The 24,484-nt window shown below is 52.5% G+C and overlaps 1 protein-coding gene across 2 annotated transcripts in view; it reads left to right on the top strand.

Annotated features, from left to right (window-relative positions):
• Positions 1 to 24,484, top strand: part of ADCY1 (adenylate cyclase 1) — a gene marked incomplete at its 5' end in the record, with an annotated part of 131,093 nt that overhangs the window by 79,060 nt on the left and 27,549 nt on the right. For both annotated transcript variants that reach the window (XM_082400198.1, XM_082400199.1), the window contains 6 exons: positions 11,463 to 11,657; positions 11,816 to 11,913; positions 12,895 to 12,979; positions 17,808 to 17,897; positions 18,425 to 18,681; positions 18,968 to 19,094. In XM_082400198.1, the coding sequence (XP_082256324.1) occupies positions 11,463 to 11,657; positions 11,816 to 11,913; positions 12,895 to 12,979; positions 17,808 to 17,897; positions 18,425 to 18,681; positions 18,968 to 19,094 (852 nt within the window). The remainder of the gene's footprint in view (positions 1 to 11,462; positions 11,658 to 11,815; positions 11,914 to 12,894; positions 12,980 to 17,807; positions 17,898 to 18,424; positions 18,682 to 18,967; positions 19,095 to 24,484) is intronic.

Below are 24,484 nucleotides of genomic sequence, written 5' to 3'. Positions count from 1 at the left end.
ATTCCTGGATTCCTCGTCCCCCGAGCCTCTCACCTCCCCAGCTTTGCAGCCGTCCCGCCTCCCTTGCGAGCATGAGTGGTGGTGTCCAGGGTTTCGTCCTTGGCCCCCTGTCCCCACAGTCTCCCACGGGTCTCCCCTGTGTGCTCAGGGTCCCCAGGCCCCCCTCTCCGACACACCCAACATCTCTGGTGCTTGGGACACCTCCGCCGCTGCCTGGCTGGCTCCGACGGAGGAGACCGCAGCCCAGGCCTGCGCTCTGCTCTCAGGCGCCCTCCTGCACCCAGCCCGCTTCTCTCTCCGTCACGCCGCCTCCTCCAGACTCTGACCCCTCATCCGCAGGGCGCCCGATTCCGGCCTCGTTACCCCCCGGGCAGCCTCTGTGGGCCCGGGCAGCTCCCCTGCTGGGGAGACAGAGAGCACAGCCCCCGTGGGCAGGTGCCACAGGCTGGGAGCCGAGCTGGGAGCCCGGGCCTCTGCTGCTCTGCTCTGTGCCCTTTTGTTGCCACGTGCCCCCCGCGATTAGTGAAAACGAGGATGGGGCGGGTAGAGGGCGGGCACCGTGGGAGGGCATCAGAGGGTGAAGACAGGGCAGGTGGCCTGAGGGGGGGGGGTCCATGGTGGTCCTGGAACGATGGGGTGGAGAGGCCGTGCACGGGCGGGGCCAGCCACCAGTGGGGACATTTGGGGAGGATGGCATGAGTGCCCCGTCCGGTGACCCCCGAGCAGCGCGGCCCCTGCCCTGCAGCCGTTCTCCCCGGCGGGTCTCACATCCTGCATCTGCTTTAGGATGAGGTCTGCCTCATCGTTCCCGTTCCTGTCTTCCGTTTACTTTATCCGCACCTTGAGCCTGATCGAGGTGGCCTTGGAGAGGAGCTGGGGAAGCCGGCGGGGTCAGGGCAGTGGGTTCCACTGTCGCCTGTGCCTTTGTGCCGAGTTTGTGAGACATTGTGTCCCAGGTTCTGGGGGGTGACTCAGATGTACGTGGTCAGCCTCAGACCACAGCGCACCTGGGGTTCCCGTGTTCCTGGCCTCTCCTGGGTCAGCGGTGTGGGCGCCCAGGGTGAATCGGCCGCTAGGTGGCGATACCGTGCACGCACCTCCGGGCAGGGACCTGGCCTTTGGGGTTTGGCGTCAGGGCTCCAGCACAGCTTTAGGGTACTTCACGTCCAAGGTACTGGTCTCCAGTAAATCCAACCCCTGCATGCTTACACTTGTTCTGTTTCTTCCTTCAATATCCCTTTCTGATTATAAAAGTAATTTATTGTGGAAAATACAGAAAAATACAAAAACGCACGAAGAAGAAAATGAAAAGCATTCATCTATAATCCAATCACCCACAACCAACCTATCATTAACATTTTCGTCCTTCTAGCTTCTTAGATGTGTGTATATTTATACATTTCTACATAAAATTGATGGGATGATATATCAGTTTGCTGCTTGTTACTTTTTTTCACTTGCCAGTGTATCATAAGGGTTTCTTTATATTATTGACTATTCCTCAAAAATAGAATTCTCTAATCATTGTGCAGATTTCCAGCCTAGGGAGAGACCGTTTACTTACTCAACTTCCACTCAACTTCCATTGATATTTAGGTCATTTCTGCTTTTATTGTTTTTTGGGGTTTTTTTTTAAGCAAAGTAAATGATTCATAGCATTTTTTGCTCACGAAAGTGCACTTACGTCTCTGATCATTTTGTAAAATGGATTTCTCTGAGTTGAGTATATGCGAGAGTGGGTGTGTAGCTGGTTAGAGACTGTAGCACCAGTGTTACCTGTAGCAGCAGGTGGGAGACGAGCCTCCCCCTCCCCGGCCAGCGTGGGGAGACGCTCGCTATGGAGTCCCCTAATACTGCCAGTAGATTTGCCTCTTCTAGAATGTACACCAGGAGCCTCCCAATTCTCTCTCCCCTTTTAAAAAATGCTGCTTCCGTCCTTCTCTTCAGATTTAAAATTACCTAAGCATATTTATTTTAAAATATAAAAGTAACATGTACCCATGATACAGAAAGTCCAATCCCCCGAACTGTTTACCATTTTGTGTTTTTTTTTCCCCCCCAGAAAAACCTGGCTGTGTGCTAGAAGGTTAATGCCAATAAGACTTGACCTATTTAACTGTCCCAACGCCCTGTCTTTTCACTCAGTGACAGACCTTGGAGATCCTGGACAGACTTGTTTCCTGCAGACAGACTTGTTTCCCGGTGCCTTGCTGATGCGTGGGAACATGACTTCCAGATTTCTTCTCTTGGCCATTGGTGCTGAGAACATCCTTAAATAAAAAAAAATTTTTTTATACATCTTAGTGAACTTTACAAGGATAGCCTGGGGTAACTTCTTTGTAGTGCAATCGCTGCGTTAAATGGGGCATGTATTTTAATTTGTGATCGCTGTTGCCAAATTGTTCTCTCGATGTTTTCCGCACTCACTCTTGGGACAGCTTCCCCAGCACGGCCTCGGCACAGTTTAAGCATTGTTCATTGCTTCACGCTGCGTCTCCCTTCCTGATCTGTTTCAGGTCTGCAGAGGGCCTTTCCTACCCCGTTTCCCAGCTTTTTGTTTTAAGGATGCCTAGAAATATTTTGAAAATATAGTTTCCACCATTTCTGCTTGAATTTGATGAAGATAAAATTGTAGCTTATGTTTGGTCCATGCTTATTGAAACTGATTGTAATAACTTTTTTACTTCCCTTCGGTTTTCTTGATATACAGTGGTATCACTTTTAAATAGTGATAATTTTTGTTTCTTTTTTTTACATCCTTTATTAAATGATAGTGATGAATGGCATTCTTTTTTTTCATTCTGGCTTTAATTAGTTGAAACAAATAGAGTTTTCTTATTAATTGTGATGCTTTTGGTAAGAACTAGTAATAGGTGCCTAATGATCTCAAGAAAGTAGCCCCGTGAGTGAGTGTTCACACTTTCTAGAATGAGAAGTAGATACTGAATTTTAGCAGATAGTGTTCAGTATCTATTGAGATGATCCTTCTGGTGGCTTTTCTTCTCTGACTCTTACAGGGTAAATGGTATTACAGGCTCCTCCAAGGCTTCTTTGACGTCTAGTAGCTTCTTACTTGCTTTCTGTCCCCACTGAATCAGGATGCCCCAGGCATAACCACTGCAAGGGGCAGCGGTTGGCTCCCCGCTCTGTCACCACAGTGATGTGTGTGACACTCTTTTGTCACTGGCTTGTTTTTTTTTTTTTTAATTAATTTATTATTTATTTTTGGCTGCATTGGGTCTTTGTTGCGGTGCACGGGCTTCTCATTGCGGTGGCTTCTCTTTTTGTGGAGCACGGGCTCTAGGCGTGCAGGCTTCAGTAGTTGTGGCTTGCAGGCTTAGTTGCTCCGCGGCATGTGGGATCTTCCCGGACCAGGGCTCGAACCCGTGTCCCCTGCATTGGCAGGCGAGTTCTTAACCACTGCGCCACCAGGGAAGCCCCCTTGTCACTGGCTTTTAGTTGTCGCAAGACGAGACTCTGACCCCTGAAGTGACAGGCTGACCTGAGGTGGGTCTATGTCCATCAGCCCCAGACAAACCAGACCAGAGCACAGTCGCCATTGGCCACTTACCCTTCTGAGCTGAAGGTCACTTACCGTGGTCGAGACCCAGGCCAGGTCTGCCCACCTGGGAACAGCCTGCACTGGCATCCGGAAAGCTGCTGGACAGAGCAGAGACTCTTGCTGGGCTGGATCTGGGCATGGTGTTCTCGTTGCTTAGGCCTCAGGAAAGACTTCATGCCTCAGGACGGTTTCCAGGGGCTCGTAGGATTTCTCATCTGAGATCACGCGACTGAGCCATCCCTCGTGGCCCCGCTCGAGAGCTCTGTGCCTTGAGCTGCTCCCTCCCCTCCTGGCCAGTTTTAGCTCAGCCCTTATGCTGACCCTTGTCTGGCAAAACCCCAGTGGGTTCCAGTAAGAGGTTCTGCTCCTCCTCGCTCCCCGACAGCCCATGACCTTGAAGTGGATTAAACCCCGAGCTGTCAGCCATGACATTCCAGCCAAGACACCATTACCATTGTCCCCGGGGAGCAAGGGGGCGGCATCGTGTAGATCCTAACACGTTCATGGTTGAAGGTAAGGTGGCAACCTTACAGCCCACTTCACGGTTTAGATGAAATGGACAAATTCCTGGTAAAACTCAAAAGAGCAAAAAGACCCAGGCAAAAGTGGAAATGTGAATACTCCTTTGTCTGTTAGGAACTCAAGTCTTACTAAAGTGCTTCCCAGGAGGAAACTCCCAGCCCGTCCGGCTCTGACGGTGGGTTCCCCTGGTCACTGAAAGAGCTATAGTGCCCCCTCATATACGGACTCTTGCAGAGAAGAGGAAGGAGAGAACTTCACAGCTGCTTCAAGGAGGCGGTGGATACCCCCTGATGAGGACGCCCTTTGGGAGGCGTGAACCTGGCCCCTGCGCCTGCTCCGGGAGGGGTTCAAACAAGGAATTCTTTGTGGAAAAGGGTGGAGAAAAGGCGCCAGTTCTTAGGCTGATGATCATTTCTAGAAAGTCGTCTGTGAAGTGATAGCATCAAGCCCCTGGGGTGTCCCTGTCCTTCAGTGGGTGAGGGTGGATGGTAGGGCCCTCATTGGGCCCTGTGGGGAGCGGGATATGTGAGGGGACTGGGTAAGGCCTGGGGCAGAGCAGCCGCCTGCTGCCTGCTCCCCAGAGGGGCTGATGCTGGGCAGAGACCGTTTCTCAAACCATGGCCTTCCTGGGGTGTCAGGTGTGAAAGGAGACCCGAGACGCAGCTCTGTGCTTTGCAGGCTTGGGGACACTTTTTCTGATCTCAGCTGCTCATCTGCTTCAGGAAGTTGGGTGCCCAAGCTCAGCCCCAGGAAGTGCATGCCTGCCCAGTCTACCCCAGGCCAGGGTTTCAGCTCCATGCTGTGGGAATGCCCCATCTTCCCTGTCCCCCAGTTCACCACCCCGTCTTCTTGTAACTACCACACCCCATGGCAGGTAGAGGGCAGATTGGGATTGGAGGATCAGACTGGTCATAGCATCCAGGAATGCCGCTTCAGAGATGTGTGTTCTCGGGGGTAATGCTAATCAGGAGTGAGTTTCATGGCATATGAAGAAAACCCCAATCATGTTTTCTTGAACAAAATAGAGGTTAGTTTTCTCATGGATAAAGTAAATCCAGAGAGCAGGCAATTCAAGGCTAATGTGGTGGCTTCACAAGCATCTTGACCAGACCCTTTCTCTTTCATTATTCTGGCTTGCCTGCTCTGCCACCTCATGGCCCAAGATAAAGGCTGGGGCTCCAGTCATTGCATCTGCATTCCAGCCAGCAGAAAGAAGGCAGAGCTGGCAAAAGGCATATCTCTCTCCTCTTGAGGATGCTCCCTAGCAACACTTCTGCATATAGCTCATTGGGCAGAACTCAGCCACACAGCTGCACCAAGCTGACAGGGGAAGGGGAGAAAGGCAGTGCATTGGCTGCGACCAATGCCTTTATAGAACACGGGTTCTGTGACCAAGGGGGTATGAATGTCGGGGAGACTGCCAGCAGTCTCTGCCACGCACTTGCATCTGAGACCCTGGCATCGGTGGGTCCATGGAAATGTCCTGGTGTGGACTGAGACCCAGTGGCTTTCTTAGTGGTAGGTATAATTAAACTCTTAAGTCGGCTTTCGTAGATGAGACCTACCTGGTTTATTAAAAACAGGAAAGTAGTAAAGCAGCGCGTCTCAATCTCAGATCCGAATCAGGGACCCTGGAGGGCCTGCGGCAGCAGAGCACACACCCAACTAGTTCCTAGTGTCCGGAGACCACCCTGGAGACCCGTGGCTGTGAAGGACTCCAGCTCAGAGGAATGGTGCCCAGAGAGGAGAGGGGTCTGGAACACCCCGACCTCAGGGGTGCGAGATGCGCCTGAGACAGAAGAGTGTCAGGGGAAGAGAGGCAAAAAGTGCAGCTTCTGCGCCCACTGCCTGACCTGCCGGGCTCTAAGCCCCGCTTCTCCACGTCCCCGCGGCTCAGCCCTACCAGCAGTGAGAGCGGCGTTCACCTCTCCGGCCGGGTGGAGCTGATGTCTGCTGAGATTCTCCCAGGAGGCCCCTCGGCAGCCCCGCCCCATTTCCCATGAGGCGCCTGCAGTTCCTGGAGCATCTGCTTCGCCGGGACCTCCGTGCTGCGCTGGGGCTCTGGAAGCTCGAGAGTCTGCTCCCTGTAGCCTTTCCCGCTGACTCTGACTCCGTGGCAGTAGTGGGGGAGCCCCCTGTGGCCACCGCTAAGGACAGTGAGGGCCAGCTTGAGGACTTGCTCTGGGCCAGGAGTCCTTCCTTGGAGTATGAACATTCTGGCTCCTCGTGAGAGCTAATGAGGTGGCCACTGTTGCTCCCATTTTACAGACCAGGGAACTGGAGCACAGAGAGGTTAAGCGGTTCACTCAAGGTTGCACAGCCCCTGGTTCCTGAGTCCCTGCGCTTAAACCACTATGCTTCCCTTTGGTGGGTCAAGAAAGAGGCTCAGAGACCCAATTTCCACGTCAGAACAAGCAACGTTTTCCCTTAACTTGATTTTGATTTGTTTTTAAAGGAAATTTACAATTGTTGTGGGAAAGAAGAGGAAAGCGTAACAAGAGGGGAAAATGTGTAATTCCACTGCCCAGAGGTGGCCATTCTGTCCCATTGATGGAGCCGCAGTTTAATAATCAGAAAAGTCTTCCAGGGAGGGAACTGAGCACAGGTGGTCTCTGCATCCAGGTGCCCTGTAGGATCTGGTGAGGGAGCACATCTCTGGGTCCCAATGTCCGGCTGCCCTGAGGGCCGAGGACGACCTCGACCCCCAGAAGCCAGTCCTGCCCACACAGAATAAGCACAAAACCCTGAAACCCGGTGACTGTGACATTACCTGCCTGCGTGCGCCTCCAGCTAACAGCCTCCTGGCCCCTCACAACAGGAGAGCTGGCTCTCAGGCTTGCAGACACATCAAACTGGGGTTTTTTTCCTAACGTTCACAAACGTGTCAGGTCCCAGAGGGAGAAAGAATTCACAGGAGCACAGGAGACTTGCACATTAACTCAACGTGGACCTCACCATTCCTTCTCGCTCCTGCTTGCAGCCCTTCCTGCGCTTGGTTTCAGGCCCTGGGGAGACAGGAGTACCTGCTGGATTGGAAATGTGACCCTCTGATTGGAAAATACACGTTCACAGGCTGGTATCTGCTTAGGGAAAAGTTTGGAGGGATGTACTGCAAAAGGTCAATGATTTATTTCCAAGCGGAGACTGTGAGTGACTTGGGTTTTGTTTATTTACTTAATATTTTTACGGCTTTCTGGAGGTAGAATTGACATACTACCCATCGCAAACGTATAAGCTGTGGAATCAAGCAGCCTGTACAGGGAGATTGTGGTCCTCCTCGCCCAGTTGCATTGTATGTAACTACATTATGATACCCAAGCTAGGAAATGGGCTTCGGAGCACCGTGTGTGTGTGTGTGTGTGTGTGTGTGTGTGTGTGTGTCTAGTTCTGTGCCATTTCATCGCGTGGTGGATTCGTGTAACCATCTTCACACTGTGATACAGAACATTTCCATCACCACCAAGGTCTCGCCCCGCTCGTGGTCACACCTTCTCCCTCCTCACAGCCATCCTTAACCCTGGATCCCACTAATCTGTTCTCCATCCCTATAACTGTCACTTGAGAATGTTGTATAAACGGAATCACACAGTGTGTGACCCTTTGAACTTGGCCTTTTTTATGCTCAGCTCTATGCTTGGGTCCTTTCAGGTTGTTGCTGGGATCAATAGCTCCTTCCTTTCAATGGCTGGCTGGTATGCCGGGTTGGAATGGACCACTTTTGTTTAACCACTCACCTGTTGAAGGACATTTTGGTTGTGTCCAATTTTGACTATTACAAATAAAACTACTATAAACATTCAGGTACAGATTTTTTACGTGGACATAAATTTTCATTTTTTTTGGATCAATGCTGAGGTGTGCCATTGATGGGTCATATTTGGTTTTGCTTTTTGTTTTGTTTTTTTAAGAAACTGGCAAACTGTTTTCCAGAGTGACTGTACCATTTCACATTCCCATCAGCAACGTATGCGTGATCCAGTTTCTCTGTATCCTTGCCAGCACTTGGTCCTGTCACCATTTTTTTAAAAAAAAAATATATTATTGTTCTAATAAGTGTGCGGTGATATCTCCTTGTGATTTTATTTTGTATTTCCCTGATGGCTAAAGATGTCAAACATCTTTTCAAGTGCTTATTTACTTTTTCTTTTCTTGTGTGTGCTATTTTGTTCTTAACAACTTTTATTACCAAAAGATGCACGTTCCCTATTAAAATTTCTAGCTGCATACTGATCTAGGAGCGTTCTCTCAATGGAAAGAGTCTTTATTCTGACTTTTATCTTTCTGACATTGTAAGAAGATTTTAATATCACTGATTTATTATTCCCCTCTGCTGGCCGGTGAGGTTTTATGTTTTCAGCCAAACTATCTGTACAGCATTTCATCTACAAATCTTTACACGTGTGCAAAGATACAACAAACAAAGCACAGGGGAGAATTGTGACAGTGAATTTCCAAATGGTCCTCACAAAGCTACTTTTCATGTCCCCCCAAATTTGAGGGGAGTAAGAAAAACTAAAATACAAAGTATTAGTTATGAAATTAAAGAGATATTTCATACTGTAAAATAGATACAGGCTAGCTCTGCAAGGGAATGACCTTTAATCCACTTTTTAAAAGAAATAAAAATATAAGTGTATGTATTTCAAGATTTAATCCCTCATATAAAATGCTATGCTTTAATATCGATCGAAAAGCGAGTGCTTATATTCTATCCGTGTGTTTTTTTGGCCACGCTGCCTAGCTTGTGGGATCTCAGTTCCCTGATGAAAGCCCAGAATCCTAACCACTAGGCCTCCAGGGAACTCTTTGTATGTTCTCTTCTTTGGTGAAATGCCCCTTGTGTCTATTGTCTGCTTTCTAACTGGATTTTGTATTTTCGTGTTTTGTAATATGATCCATTCTGAGTTAATTCTTTTTATAAAGTGTGAGGTTTGAGTCAAGTTCATTTTTTTTGCTAATGGATCTCCAATGGCTCCAGCACTATTTGTTGAAAAGCTTTGCTTCTACCATTGAATTGCTTTTGCACTTTTGTCAAAAATCAGTTGACCATACTTGTGTGAAGCTATTTCTGGCTCTCTGTTCTGTTCCATTGATCTATGTGTCTGTCCTTCTGCCAAAACCATATTGTCTTGATTGATATAGTTATATAGTGAGTCTTAAAATCAGTAGAGCAATTCCTCTCACTTTATTCTTTTTAAGAAAAATGAGCTATTCTAATCCCTTTGCTATTCCATTTACTATTTAGAATAAGCTTGTCTATCTACAGAAAAAAAAGAAAATCCTGCTAGGATTTGACAGGAATTACGTTAAACCCATGTACTTCAGTGCGGGGAGGATTGACATTTTCACTATGTTGAGTCTTCTAATCCATGAGCATGGTATGTCTGTCCATTTATTGAGATCTTCTTTGATTTCTTTCATTGGCATTGTGTAGTTTTCAGCATACAAGTTCTGTATGTGTTGTTAGATTTACACCTAGTATTTCATTTTCTCAGTGATTGTAAATGGTACAGTATTTTTGTTTTGGTCTTCACACGCTCATAGCTAATATAAAGAAATATGATTGATTTTTTATGTTTATCTTTTATCCTATGACCTTGTGGAACTCACTTATTTGTTCCAGGATTTTTTTTTCCTCCCACTGGGGTTTTCTATGTAGACTATCATGTCTGTTTCTATCATGTCTGCAAATAGGGACAGTTTCATTTCTTTCTTTCCAATCTTTTATTTGCTTTTCTTGCCTTATGGCACTGGTTGGGGGCACTGTATTGTATTCAAGGTGAGGGTGAGCCAGAAATCTCTGCCTTACTGCAGATTGTAGAGGGAAAACCTTTTACCTTTGAGTGTGATGTTAGCTGTAGGTATTCTGTAGATGTTCTTCATCAAGTTGGGGAAGTTCCCCTCCATTCCTAGTTTTCTGATCATTTTTATCATGAGCGGATATTGAATTTTGTCAAAGGATTTTTTCTGTATCAGTTGATATGACCATGAGGTTTTCCATATGGTGGTTAAGATGGTGTTAATACGATGGATTGCATGGATGTTCAAATATTTAAACAGCCTTGCATATCTAGTAAAGGTCATGGTGTAGGCCTCTACTTATATATTGCTGAATCCTATTTGCTAATGTTTTGCTAAGGATTTTTGCATCAATATTCGTGAGGGATGTGACCTCAAAAGTGGTTTTCCTTTTTTAAATACTGTCTTAGTCTGGTTTTGGTATCAGTATAATACTGACTTTATTATTTATTTATTTATATAAATTTATTTTATTTGTATTTATTTTTGGCTGCGTTGGGTCTTCATTGCTGCACGTGGGCTTTCTCTAGTTGCAGCGAGCTGGGACTACTCTTTGTTGTGGTGCGCGGGCTTCTCATTGCGGCAGCTTCTCTTGTTGCGGAGCACGGGCTCTAAGCGCGTGGGCTTTAGTAGTTGTGGCACGTGGTCTCAGTAGTTGTGGCTCGCGGGCTCTAGAGCGCAGGCTCAGTAGTTGTGGCGCACGGGCATGTGGGATCTTCCTGGACCAGGGCTTGAACCCGTGTGCCCGGCATTGGCAGGCAGATTCTTAACCACTGTGCCACCAGGGAAGCCCCTAATACTGACTTTATAAAGTGACTTGGGAAGTGTTGACTTCTATTTCCTGGAAGAGATTGTACAGAATTGATGTTAATTCTTATTTAAATGTTTGGTAGCATTCACGATGAAACCATCTCAGCCTGGAGATTACTTTTGCGTGAATTTTAAAATTCTGAATTAAATTTCTTTAGCCTTGCATGAATTTTAAAATTCTGAATTAAATTTCTTTAGCCATTATAGGGCTTTTCTAGTTATCTTTCCTGTTGGGTGAGTTGTGGTAGTTTGTATGTTTCAAGGAGTAGGTAATTGATCTAGGTTGTCAAATGTATATGTGAACTGTTGTTCATAGTATTTCCTTATATCCTCTTGATGTCTGCAGGGTCTGTAGTAAAATTATATTTCTTTCCTGAATTTGTTGGTGTCTTTCTCTCTTTTTCTGTGTCATGCTTGCTAGACATCTGTTGATTTTGTTGACATTTTCAAAGAACCAGTTTCATTGCTCTGTGCTGGGCACTGTCCACTGCACAGGAGCGGGGTCCCTTAACCCTCCACATGGTGCCACCGCACAGGTGCCATGTAACCCCACTTACAGACACGGGAACCCCACCACCAAGGATGAGGTGACTCACCTGGGATCTCGCTGCCAGCAGGTGGCTGAGGCAGGATTGCGTCTCAGATCCCCAAACCCGGCCCCCCAGACTCGGCAGTGGGCGAGGACCCAGGAGGAGGGAGCGTAAGAGCTCTTTTCTTTAATAAGTGGAGAATTTGACGCTATCCCTTCCTTTCTTTCCGCGACGGGCAGCGGAGGGCATTGAGAACAGCCTCGGAAAAACTCAGAAACCGCTCGTCTTTCTCTACAAATGCTGTCTACACCACCCCCGGGACACGCGTCAACAGGTACATCGGCCGCCTCCTGGAAGCCCGCCAGATGGAGCTGGAGATGGCGGACCTGAACTTCTTCACCCTGAAGTACAAGCAGGCTGAGCGAGAGCGAAAGGTGAGTGCGGGGGGTGGGCTCTGGGGGGGGGGGTGGTGGCTGGGAGTGAACGTGGGTGGCCCTTCTCGCTGTAGTTCTAGGTATCCCTGGCGCCCTCGGGAAGACCTTGGCGTCTCCAGGAAGCTGGGCGGCTGACGGTCCTTTTCTGTGTCTTCTAGTATCACCAGCTTCAGGACGAGTATTTCACCAGCGCCGTCATTCTGGCCCTCATCCTGGCCGCCTTATTCGGCCTTGTCTACCTTCTAATAATCCCGCAGTAAGTGCTGTTCCGGGTCCATCAGTCAGAGGAGAAGGTCACCAGGAGTCCTTTTCTTTTCAAGTTCAGGTTCAACTCCCACGGTCACACTCCTGCAGTGCCCTGGCCTTTGGGGACGGCCTGAGCCACACACCAGTTCTCCATTTACCGGAGGAGCTAGCTGAGCACGCCTGATGGCAAACGTGCGGAACGCTCACTCGCAGTTTTTAATTTTAAATGTGCTCAATTCTCAGACACCGTATATTTTCAGTGACTCTGTCCACAGCACGTGCGCCATTGACTTCACGACGGCGTCTGTGGCAGGAAACAAACAGGGCACCAAATGGGCACTCTGGTGTCTAGGTGCTTGTCATTTTCAGAAACATTAAAATGAGGAAAAGTAGCCTTTGGAAAGGAACAAAAACATAATGATTTTAATAACATTTAGTCATCATAAGTCAAAGTGAGTGGCAGTTTTTGTTTTTCAGCAAGAAAGACCCCAGAAAATCTCCACTTTTCTTCCAGACGTACCACTTTCTTAATAAACCTCCCGAGTGGAGCAATTCTCCTGTGAGTTTCCAGAAAATACATGGAAGCCGCCCCCCACCCCGCCCCAGGACACTGTGGACACACAGTGGCCATCTGCATAGCCCTATCTGGGGATACAGCTTTTTCTAGAAAAACCCTTCCCAGTTGAAGCCCAGTAAGAAGGTGGTGCCCAGCAGCCAAGTCTGTGCAACCCTAGCCCTTCCTGCATAGGAAAAGCATCTCTCAGGCACTCCCAGGACTAGAGAGACCCTGGGGGGCTTAGAAGTTGGGGGGGGACACAGGAAGGGCTCCTCCCCTAGCAGAGAGCCAGCATGGGCAAGTTCCCAGAGACAGCTGCTCCTTCCTGGGTGCCAGTGACTGGGTGAGGCAGGGGAGGAAGGGTGGGTTCCCAGGCATTTCTCGGGCACACCTCGCCCGGCCCAGCCTGCAGTGACCACGTGTCTTCTGTCCTAGGAGCGTGGCCGTCCTGCTCCTGCTGGTGTTCTGCATCTGCTTCCTGGTGGCCTGTGTCCTGTATCTGCACATCACCCGGGTCCAGGTATATGTGTGCTTGTGTTCTCTGCCTGCTCGTTACCTAGTCCAGGTACCAGTGTGTGGGTGTCTTGCACCTGCACATCACCTGGGCAGGTAGGTGCACGGCTTCTGCCTGCCCTGTTGGCAGGCCAGGTGGGGCAGTGGAGGCAGTTTGTCTGCTTGCCTTCTTGGCAGGCGGAAAGAGCTGTCCGCATATTGGGAGTTCATGAAGCCCGTCATGATGTGCCAGGTGCAGTTTGGAGTTCTGGGAAGGTGCCCCATGGACACAAGGGTGGGTGATTGATAGTGACTGGATAAATGAACACAAGGTGTGACGCTGTTCTCTGCGGATGGAGCGTCCTGTGGCTTGTTGTGGGCTCCTGTCCTAGCCTGGGGCGACCACACTCTCGAGGATGCTTCATTGGCTTTGGAGCCAGGGTTGAGTGCATGGCCCTGTGTCGCCCATGGCCCCTGGAAGAGGGCTCTGTCCTGGTCCTGCATGCCTTTCTCACATCCTGAACCTTCATTTTCCAATGTCCCCTGTCCCCACTAGACCGCCACTTGTCACGTCTGACAGACCCAGGGTTATTTTTGCACAGTTGTTGAAAACAGCTACTTCTTGAGAAGATCGACTCTCGTTTTATTTATTTAAATTTTTTATTATTCATCGGTAACTTGTTGAGTTAAGAAAAAGTGCTCTTTATTCAAACCACATTCCCAGCTCTTTGATTTCGTAGATGGAGTGGCGTCTGGTTTGGTAAACTGGAATTTCCCACTTCAGATAAGATTGCTTTATTCACCTGATTTCAAGTGAAAGCATGGCAAGTGGATGCTACTTTCTTAGCCCGTCCCATTCATCCCCAGTGTTGAGAATCTGTGTACCTGGTGGACAGTTTTCCTGGAGGAGGTGGCCCTGGCTCCCCCAGCCCCTTTCTTTCCATCCACACCCCCCTCCTCGCCCTCCCCCATGGGCCTGAGCATTTTTTCTAGGCGTGTGATTTTGACCCGTTGCTTCAGTGGGTCCGCTCAGGGCGATGGTCAGGAAGCAGCCGTGTGTAGCGTGCATGGTCCTGGCAGCAGGCAGCTGCAGGTCGCCCGGCCAGCGAGCGCCAGTTCAGGGGCCAGCTTCCACGCTCGCACACTCCCCTTCGCAGGCCCTGCGCGGGCTCTGAGCTCACCACGGGGCTTGTGCAGAAGACAGGGCGCCAGGCGACAGGAGGGGCCAGACGGCAGGCAGGCTCTGGCTGGGGAGGGCGGGGACAGGCAGCGGGGGCAGGGTCGTCCCGCAGAGGCCAGCACGTGCTGAGATGGGGAGACGTGAGCGGTCACGGCTGTGCACGCAGGCGGGAGGGTCCATTGCAGCTGAGAGTCCCCGAGAAGGCCTGGGAGTCAACTGGGCAGAGTGCCTTCCTCTGTGACGTAGACGCGGCCACAGCCAGGGCATCTAGCTGGTGTGGCAGCTCCATCGCTAGGAGCTGTCAGTGCGAGGGCCTCAGTGTCTCCGTCCGTGAAAGGGATGGGGATTGGAGCTGATATTCATGATGTGCTGGGAGCAGGGCCTGGCACACATTCTTCCCGTATTTCAGCCTCACTTTTCTATCCGCCGTCCCAGTCACTCCTTCGTGGTCCCCTGAGCGAAGGCAGAGGGTACCGCTCAGGAGGCGGGGTTCCTGCCTTGGGCTTCCTCCCCTCCCTATGGCCCTGGCAGGGCTGGCCTCCGGGGAGGAACAGTGCCCTGCCCACCCCCACCCCACGCCGGCCCGGCCCACCCTAGACCCCACGAGCCACCTGCAGGGGGTGGGGAAGGCAGGGAGGAGGTCTGCGATGGTGGTGAGATTCCTGCTTACACTGGACGTCGTGGATGAATGGGCATTGAATGAGAAGTTAGGAAACCTGTAGGCTTTCCGTCCTTGGGGAGGGAGACAGAGCCTCAGCAGAGGGCAGTGACCCTCCGGGGACAAACTCGAGGGCTCTGCTAGCCCCTGAGTGCCCCGCCGTCGCCACCTGCTTCCCGCCCAGTCCTGGTCCCCATGACCCAGCCTTTTCTGCCTCAGCCCCAGTGGTTCCTGCAGTGCATCTGTGTGGGATTGAGTTCATGTATTTAGCATAGGGTAAGTCATATTTTTTAAACTTCAAATTGCAACTCTCTGGGGGGCTGTGAAATTGGGTTTTTTTTGTTTGTTTTTATGTGTGGGTTTTTTTTGTTTTTGTGAGGTGTGAACAAAAGGAATGGAATAGGAATGAATGAAAGTGTCATCCTACATCAACTGTGGTCAGGGTTTCCCGGAAGTTTGTTTCTGTTGTGTGTACCTGTGCGCCGTAGTGTAAAACGCAGTTCTTTACTACACTTGATCTTAGCCAAAGGCTGATGCCAGGTTTGATGCCTGGTCAGAAGCCTCTGAAGCCCCCGCCCCCCATGGGAGCCCGTGGTCTCTGGAACCAGGCCCCGCCCTGGGCTTCTCTGGGCCCTCAACACGCATGGGCGGAGAATAAGCCCGGAGCGCAGAGGCAGGGCCGAGCGGAGAAGGCTGCGGTTGTGTAGTTGTCGCCTTTGCCTAGGTCGTTTAGACTCTGCGGCCATGCGGCTCCGGCAGAGTGTCGCCCGCATTAGGACTGACTTCTGCGGTGCCGGGCGGTCACCCCTCCTGTCGCCGGCCGTCTGGTGCGGCTGCGGTTTCTTCCGTGTGTCGCGCCCTGGTCACAGCGCGCTGCTCGGCTCCTCTTCTCTGCAGGGCACGGCGCAGGGTCTCGCTCTGCGTCCCCTTGCCTCGCGGCCTTGCTACACTGTTGGGGTCCTTTGTGAAATTCAGCCCAGGCTGTGAATCCCCCTCTGGCCGTGGGGTCCCGGGCGCTCAGCCTGGCCATTGCTGCAGAGTCCCTCCGTGAGCCGGTGACAGCGTGCTCTGAGGATGTGGCAACAACAGACAGCCCCCTGGGTCACCTTTGACTAATTGTGGGTCACGTTCTGGGGGAATTTTCCATTGTTTATGTCAGATCATCAGCTACCTTTTTTCTGTATTGTGACAAACTATTTTTCATGCTGTTTTTTGGTCTGTGGAGATATATATATGTGTGTGTGTGTGTGCCTGTATATTTGTTTTTTTGCTCAAGAACTGATAAGTTGACCCAAATTAACTGTAAAAAAGGCGGCCATCAGTCTTAGAATGAACAGACAGCCCCTCTTATCATGCCTGTGTTCCTACCCCTCTAGTTGCTCCCAGCAAACAAGCCCCAACTCCACGTGGGTCCTTGTGATTGTCATTATTAATTTCCAGAGAGGTGTTTTGACTCTTGTGTATTCAATCAAACACGTTTGTAGGATCAGGCATTTAGCATGGAGTGAAGAGGGTCTCAGTACCCCGAGGCTGGCAGTCACAACTCTTCACCATTGTGTGATCCAGGGGCGGCCTTAAACACTGTTATTTTGCAGGTAACGGAAGAGCCAGCTCAAGTGGTCTTAAATGATAAAGGGAATTTATTGTCCTATATATTCAGATAATTCAGAGGGAGGGAGAGAGGGAGGGGAGGAGGGTGGGCCCAGGGCTGGTTTTATCCAGTGACTCCATTCAACTACCCGAGACCAGTTTCCCTCTGGGTCTTCTAACTGCCTCTGTGTGCCGGCTCGGCTCAAGGCTGCCCTTCCTTGGGTGGCCCAAAGGCATCAGCAGCCCAGCTGTACATCCACGCCCACCCTCCAGGCCCGGAGGGGGACACACCGTGGGCAGGGCTTGCCCAGCCTTGGCCAGTGGCCCTCCACTCATCGCCTCCCGAGAGACTTTTGTCCTGTTTCCACCTCTCCCGCAGCACCAGGGACCAGGCCCCACTCCCGGTGGTGCCCTGGGGGCTCCTAAAGCCCACCCGGCCAGAAGGCACGTCTCCAGGGTTTGCTGAATGAAAGAGTGAGCAGCCCGTGCTTCTTGGGGCTGTGGGCGGGAGTCCCCTGGCGCATCCACGGCCTTGGCCAGGACTCAGTGGGAGAGAAGACTGGGAGGGGAGTGACGCAGGTACTAAGACAGCGGGGCTAACACCACCGCAGAACAGGTCTTTTGTGTGAGGACCTCAGAGGAGATCCGTGTTTCAAGGAAAACACAACAGTATTGGAGCCTAGAACTGGGACCCAGGTCCGTATACACCACTGTGTGAGCTGCAGCAGCCCACTCTGTGTCCTGGGCTGTAGAATGAGTGGTGTCTGGGCCGCATTTCCTCACCGGTACAGCAGGGTCGGTAATGATCCCGACTTCGTAGGGGGGAGGATAGGGGGATAACCGTGTAGATGGTCCCGGCCTCCCTGGCTGGCCGGTGTTTTCTGTAATCTCCCTGTGGTCTCTGTTTTTGTTTTCGTTTCTAACTTCAGAAGTGTGAGTCTAAGAAGAACTTCTTTTATCCATGAAATCATTTTTTGAATATTGCAAAATGTGTTTAAATAGACAAAATAAAACTTCTAATAACTTGACAAAAATTTTATAAAGCCTGTGTGAAGAAAATGATAAAACTTAGTTAGAGCATATAAGACACAAATAAACGGAAAGTCTTACCATTTCTGAGATAGAAGGATGCACTGTTATGAAAATGTCAAGGTAATCTGTTCAGTGATTTTCAGTGCCACTCAGGGTCACAGCATCTTTTTAATTTAAAGACTTCAGTTTTCGTTTTTTTTTAGTTTTGGCAGCTTTTTCACCTGGGAGATTAATTATATGAAAACAGCCAAGAAATGTATGTGGGGGAATGAATAGTCGGTGAGACTCTAGCTGCGTACAGGTGGCCCTGGACCTTCTGTACTGTGATTTATTTACTGTGAACACGATCGACTTTGTAATAAGAGGCCGTTTTTTAAATAGCGTTTTGTTGTTCAGTGTTTCCCAGGGTGCCTGACGATCCAGATCCGCACCGTGCTGTGTATCTTCATCGTGGTCTTAATCTACTCCGTGGCCCAAGGCTGTGTGGTGAGTGTCTCTGCTGAGCACGGGGCTGGGCGTGGTGAGAGCCGCCAGGTGCAAGTACGTGGGGGGCCCTGCGGGGGCCGCCCTGGAGGGCCTGGCCCTGGGCTGGGGAGGGAAACAAGGGGATCAGAGATGGGCCTGGGGGTAAGCGGCGGGGGGAAGGGGACATCACCCAGCGCAGGACATGTGATCCTCCTGGGAATGGAGACGCGGCCTTCACAGTGCGCAGAGGGTGAAGCTTGGGCAGAGAAACAGGAAGGAGGTGGTGGGGGGGAGGGACAGGATGCAGCTGAGTGGTTTGGGGGGATGGTAGGGGTCTCACGCCCCCAGGCCCAGGCCCTGGGGAGGCTGCTTCCTCTTGGGCAGCGAGGAGCCTAGAAGGGCCGGGAGCAGGCAGAAGTTTCCGAGGCCCGGCTGATGGCACTCGGGGAGCGGGTCGGAGCGGGAGGCCGTAGGGGGCTGGGAGCAGGGCACGGGAGTGTCCTGAGTGGGGCCCCTCCCACGCTCCTGGGTCCTCTGTCCCCCTCCAGGTGGGCTGCCTGCCTTGGGCCTGGAGCTCCAGTCCCAATGGGTCCCTGGTGGTCCTGTCGTCTGGGCGCCGGGAGCGCCTGCTGCCCGCCCCGCCCTGCGAGTCTGCGCCCCACGCCCTGCTGTGTGGCCTCGTGGGCACCCTCCCGCTGGCTGTGTTCCTGCGGGTCTCCTCCTTGCCGAAAATGATCCTGCTCGCCGTGCTCACCACCTCCTACATCCTCGTCCTGGAGCTCGGCGGGTACACGAAGGCCGTGGGGTAGGTACGCTGTTCCCGCTAGAGCCGGTGGCCAGGCTTCGCCTGTGTCCACGCGAGGGGCCCCGTGTTCCGATTTGCTGGACAGAAGCTCGCCGGTGCCAGGGCTTCTCCCTTCCTTCACTTGGACCCACGTTCCAGCCAGTCAGTCCTCGGGTTTCCCCAGGGATGTGGCTCTCCGCCCGGGTCAGTCCCGGGCGCCGCTGGGGGTGTCACGTCTGAGGGGCCTCTGGGGACCGGCCTTGCGCTCTGGACACTGACGTGGGTTTCCTTCCTTTTCTTCCCCAAGGGGTGACGCCGTCTCGGGCCGCAGCTTTGAGCCGATTGTGGCCATCCTCCTGTTCTCGTGCACGCTGGCGCTGCACGCCCGGCAGGTGGACGTCAAGCTGCGGCTGGACTACCTGTGGGCCGCACAGGCAAGAGGAGCCCCTCTGCTTCCTTGGGGCGGGGCGGGGGGGCGGGGGCCCCTTGGGAGAGGTGTCAGGCGGGGGCTCCCGGCTGGACGCCGGCGGCTCTGTGGATGGCGCCGTCGGGGCCAAGGAGCAGGAAGGCAGGCAGGCGGGGGACAGTCTGACGAGCCCTGTGTGACGGTCAGAGTTTGGCTGCTTTGCCAGCAGTGAGCAAAGGCGTGCTGGCAGAGGGGTGACGGTGCAGAGGGGCTCAGCCTCCGCTGGCTGGACGTGACAGCAGGTCTCATCAGGGTCGTGGAAAATTCCTGAAGATGCTGAATCTCGAGTGGCCCGCTCCAGATTTAGGTCTGTGGTTGGGGGCCAGGACCTGATGTTTTTACAGTGCATGCTGGGGACTTCTGAAACGAGAGGGAGAGAGACGGAGGAGTAGCAGACCTGTGAGCTGTCCTGGGCCCTGAGCCCCGGTGTCAGGCGATGACCCCCGGAGTTCAGCCGGCTCACCTGCCTGGGGGCCAGAGCACAGGCGCACCGGGCATGCCCAGGGCCACTTCTGGGCCCAGCCCAGGTCACACGCGTGGTGTGGTGTGTCTCCGAGCCCCCTCATCGCCTGTTCCTTGTCCCCTTGTCACCTGCTCTTTTCCCCCGGCTCTGGGAACCAAGGCCTTCCAGCTTTCTGGTCCAGAGGTCAGACTCCATCTGTGTAACTTGCACACTTCTTGGCTCTGGACAGATTGCTTCCCCTTGGTCTCCTCGTCTGAAAATGGGGAGGCGGGTGTGCAGTAGAGCAGAGGCTGCGGGAGAGTCTTCTCATTCGGACACATGGAGAAGCAGCCCTTGGCTCTCTGAGGGGGTTCCCTCTGTTCAGTCCTCACACCAGCCCTGCCCGGGAGGCGGGATTACAGATGGGGCTCAGACCTGGATGTGACGTGCCCAGGGCCAGGGCTGGAATGACTGGGGGGTCCCAGCAGGTCTGCGGTGGGTGGGAGCGTCCGCATACCAGGGACCCTGTGTGCAGCCAGGGTCCCAGGCCAGAGCCACGTGGCTCCGAGCCAGGTGTCTGGGTGCACCCCGCCGTCACCCCACGCTCTCCCCGCAGCAGGACAGGCTCAGACACACCTGCTGGGGGGGCCCAGGCTCCTCTTTTTCTGCCTGGCCACATGCTTGCTTCAGGAAGACGGATGACGCCTGCCCGTGTCCTGCGGTGGAATAGGCAGGAGGTCAGTGGCTGAGGCCCTCCCTGGTCAGCTGTGTCGGGTGGGCAGGAGGTGGGCCTAGAGTTAGGTGGTCCTCCTCGGGAACCCCACAACTCCACTTGGGGTCCCCGGTCCGCAGTAGAATGGGGTGAGGACCCCAATCCCGTGTGGGAGTGTATTGGTTGGCTTCTGCAGAGGGGAGGTTTATTCCAGAGATTGGCCTGCGAGGTTACGGAGGCTGAGAAGTCCCGCCATCTGCCACCTGCCGTGACAGAACAGGAGTGCCGGGGTGGATGTAGTCCAGTCCGAGTCCCAAGGTCAGAAACCAGGAGCGCCGATGTCCGAGGTGGGGGGAAGGTGGACGCCCCCGCTCAGGCTGAGGGCGGAGTGCCCCTCCTCTGCCGTTTTCTTCTCTTCAGGCCCCAGGGGACTGGGTGGTGCCCACCCACACTGGAGCGGGCGACCTCTTCCCGCAGTCCAGCTATTCAGAGCTAGTCTCTCCTTCAGACACACTCGGAAGTGATGCTCACCAGCCATCCGGGCGCCCTGTGCCCAGTCAAGCTGGCACGTACAGTTAGCCATTGCAGTGAGGAGTGATGACAGTTCCCTTCCCAGCGGGCTCAGCGCACAGAGGTGCACACACCGTGCTACGTCTGACAGGCTCTAGACCCCACTGGGCTCTCTCCAGAGCCACTGCTGGGTGTTCTCACTGTGGGAAGGAGGGGCAGGGAGGGGGGATGGGTGGGCTGGCTGTGATGGGGGCGGAAGGCAGTGGCCACTCCAGTGGAAACTACTGTTCACCCTCTAGTTTAATTAACCTGGAAAAGACAGATGCTACTTAAGCAGGTTGCTGTCTGCACATCAGGGCAGGTTGTATTCTAGATCATGAGGAATTATTCCATTACTCTGGGTAAACAAAAGAAAGAAAATGTGCATGTGTGTGTGTGTATCTGTGCACACACGGATATGCTGGGTGAAAAGCGTGGCTTATTTATTCCTTTTTATACAGCAGCTTTACTGAGGTGTAATTCACATCCCACATGGTTCACGCACCCGTATAAAGTATACAATTCAGTGGTTTTCAGTATATTCACAGCATTGTGCAACCAACACCACAATCAGTTTTAGTACATTTTTATGCCGCCCAAGGAACCCCCATAACCATCGGCGGTCGCTCCCCATTTCTAGCCAGCCCCTAGCCCTGAGCCACCACTCACCTACTTTCTGTCCCTGTGGATTTGCCTGTTTCTTTCTTCTTCAGCCTGCACTCTTAAGTCAGTGCCTGTTCTGGACACACTGACTCCCTGTGTGCGGCCAGTGGGAGCCCTGAGCCAGCCCTTGCCGGGACAGACCCCTGATTCGCAGGGGCCTGAGGCCCAGCCCTGTCTTCACTCCATACCTGGATTCTGGATTCCAGGTGGGCAGGAGGCCGCTGAGATCTGAGCCCCTCGGCTCCCCCTCCACAGGCAGGGACCCCCAGGTGGGCCGCCTGGAGAGCACTGGCCCCAGTTCCTGGGCAGCTTGGGCAGGGCCCCTGGCGAGGGCGTAAGGGTGGGGATCCACCTGATTCTGGCTCACCCCCGTCCTCGGGGGGCTCAGGCTGCCGCCTTCACCGGTGCCAGATCCAGGCCACAGCCCCACTGACATGTGCACACAATGGCCAGCCAGGCTTCTGGGAAGAGCCTGGGCTTCGCTGGGCCTCTTGGACGCTGGAGACTCAACCATGGGAGGGTGAGGGGCTGGTGTTGAGGAAAGGGGACAAGGTTGTGTGGCAGGAGGGGGACCTTCACAGAGACCCCAGGGGGAAGGGGTGGCGGGGAGACCATTGAGGGGTCAGAGCCCCCCCCTTCTCTGTGGGCAGGGCTGACCTCTGGCCCCAAAGCCAGGGTGGCAGGATCCCATCCCTGTCTCTGGAAGGTAGCCTGGCGATGGAGTGTGGTGGAGCAGGGGCAGGAGGAGGCACCCCGGGGGGGGGACCCCACAGTCACAGGGGCCACCAGGGGGCAACTTGGAAGTGGCCCTGTAGAGCCCGGGCATGGTTGGCCATCAGGCGAGGGGGTTGCGGTAGAGGTGGGTGTGGTCTCAGGCACCTATCACTCAGTCTGGGCAGAGGGCAGAGGGCACGCTCCAGACCAATGAGGTCAAGAGAGCTAATGGCACTTGGACCATCTGAAAGGGGGGGCAGGAATAGGACAACCCCAGGCTGGTGCAGTGCCCAGGGCACCACAGTGGAGGGTCCCCATCCCAGACCACAGTGGAAGGGGTCCTCAGAACCTGGGACAGTTTGGGCCACCAGACAGGATTCACGACCTTCAGCCAAGGGACACAGCCAGCCCACAGTGACCATGCTGGGAGGGACCCAGCCACGCTCTCCTGCCTCCCTCCCAGCCCCTGCTGATGTTCCCACCTGCCGAGCCCAACCAGAAGCCAGCAGCAGGGGGGCCTGTAGGTAGAGCCCTCTGGGTGGGTCCCGGGTCAGCACAGATGCCAGGCGAAGAGGCCAGTGCACACCATTCCTGGAAAGGGAATCTGGCTGCTGCAGTTTGCCAAAGCCGTGCCAGGTAAGGGAGGACAGCCTCTTAGTGGTGGGCTGTGCCGCTGAACTTGGTCTTGTCCGGCTCTGGCTGGGTATCCACGGTGACCAGGCTGGCTGGTCCCCGAGATGTGTCTGCTCGCCGTCAGATGGGCCCTCTGGTTTAAGATCTTTCAGTTATGAGTAGCTACTCAGAGCTAGAGAACGGGCTTAAGATGAGCCAGGAAGAGCTGGACCGGCTTGGGGGTGTGGGAGATGGGGTTTCCCACTCGTTGACTGCGTGCCCGTTCTGGACCTCACGCTCAGAGAGTGGGATTGAGGCCCTGGCTATTGGCTCCCCCAGCCGGGGACCCCTTCCCCCAGGCAGGCAGGCAGTTTCTCTCATCTGGATTGGCAAGAGCTATTCTTGGCATTGGTGTCCCCTTAAATGTTATTAAGTCCAGCGGTTGACCCTGTCCTGGGGTCCTCTGCCAGCAATACCCCTTGCACACCCGGCCCCACTGTGAAGAGCGCTTTCCAGGAAGTTTGGTGCAGGAGAGAACCTCTGTGTCATGGGGGAAGGGTTGCCTACATGGGACACACTGACATATTTTTCTAAGGATGTGTAACAAATACCTCGCTTTCCTGTAAACGCAGCAAAACAAGGAAATTTCTAGACTTTGCCCATTTGCCCTCTGGATATTTAAGCATGTCATGCAGAGGCACATCAGAGTGCCTCAAACTGTTGCGAAATTGCCAGACCAAAGACTCAGTGGGTTAATTATTTATTGAGACCCAGCTGGTTCTGTAAACCTAAATAAACAGATGGGCTTTTCCTTCCTGATGACTTCCTCAACCACTTAATCTGTAACTATCGGAATGCCTTTGCTCCAGTGAATTTTTTCTTTGAACTCGGTAGATAATCATGATGACACTTAATTTTAATGATGATAAAAATTTCTCTCTCTACAATGAACGCCGATTCCGAGGGTAATTCCCACTTGTGCAGCTGCCATTCTCAGCACTCGGTGGTGGGGGGGAGCTCAGACATGGAGTTCCCAGTGGTTGGGCTGAGCTGAGGCCCGCTGCACCTCCTTCTCCAGTCACTTCCCAGGCCTCCTTTCTCCACACGTGTGACAGGCCCACGACCTGACCTAGCCCCCAAGTTGGTGACATTAGCCTATAAAGATAATACCTGATAGAGTCTTGGAGATTTTGGAGGAGTTAGCCAGGGAGAGGTTCTGTCGCTGTTGGATGGTGTTTTATGTATGTCAGTTAAGTCAGGTTCTGATTTTCTCTGTAGTCATTCTATCAAGTTTTGAGAGAATGGTGTTGGAATTTCTAACTACAACTGTGGATAGAACTTACTGCAGTTCTGTCAGTTTTTGTTTTATGTATTTTGATGATCTGTTATTAGGTGCATAAATGTTTAGGATTATGTCCTCTTGATAAATTGAAACCTTTTTCCTCTGATCAAAAAAAAGACGCTCTTGTATACCCGTGGGCTAAAACAAAAAACTCCAAATAAATATCGATCCCTAAACAAAAGGCCTTCTTTTTCCAGGTAATATGCTTGGCTCTGCAGTCTGCTTTGTCTGATATTAATATAGGTAATCCAGCTCTCTTGTTATATGTTTTTCCATCATTTTACTTTTAACCTATTTGTATCTTTTTATTTAAAGTGGATTTCA

The sequence above is a fragment of the Balaenoptera borealis genome (assembly GCF_965194805.1).
Source record: "Balaenoptera borealis genome assembly, chromosome: 7".
NCBI classification, from domain to species: domain Eukaryota; kingdom Metazoa; phylum Chordata; class Mammalia; order Artiodactyla; family Balaenopteridae; genus Balaenoptera; species Balaenoptera borealis.
The sequence above is the reverse complement of the archived record's forward strand: the minus strand, read 5'-3'. Positions and strand labels throughout refer to the sequence as shown.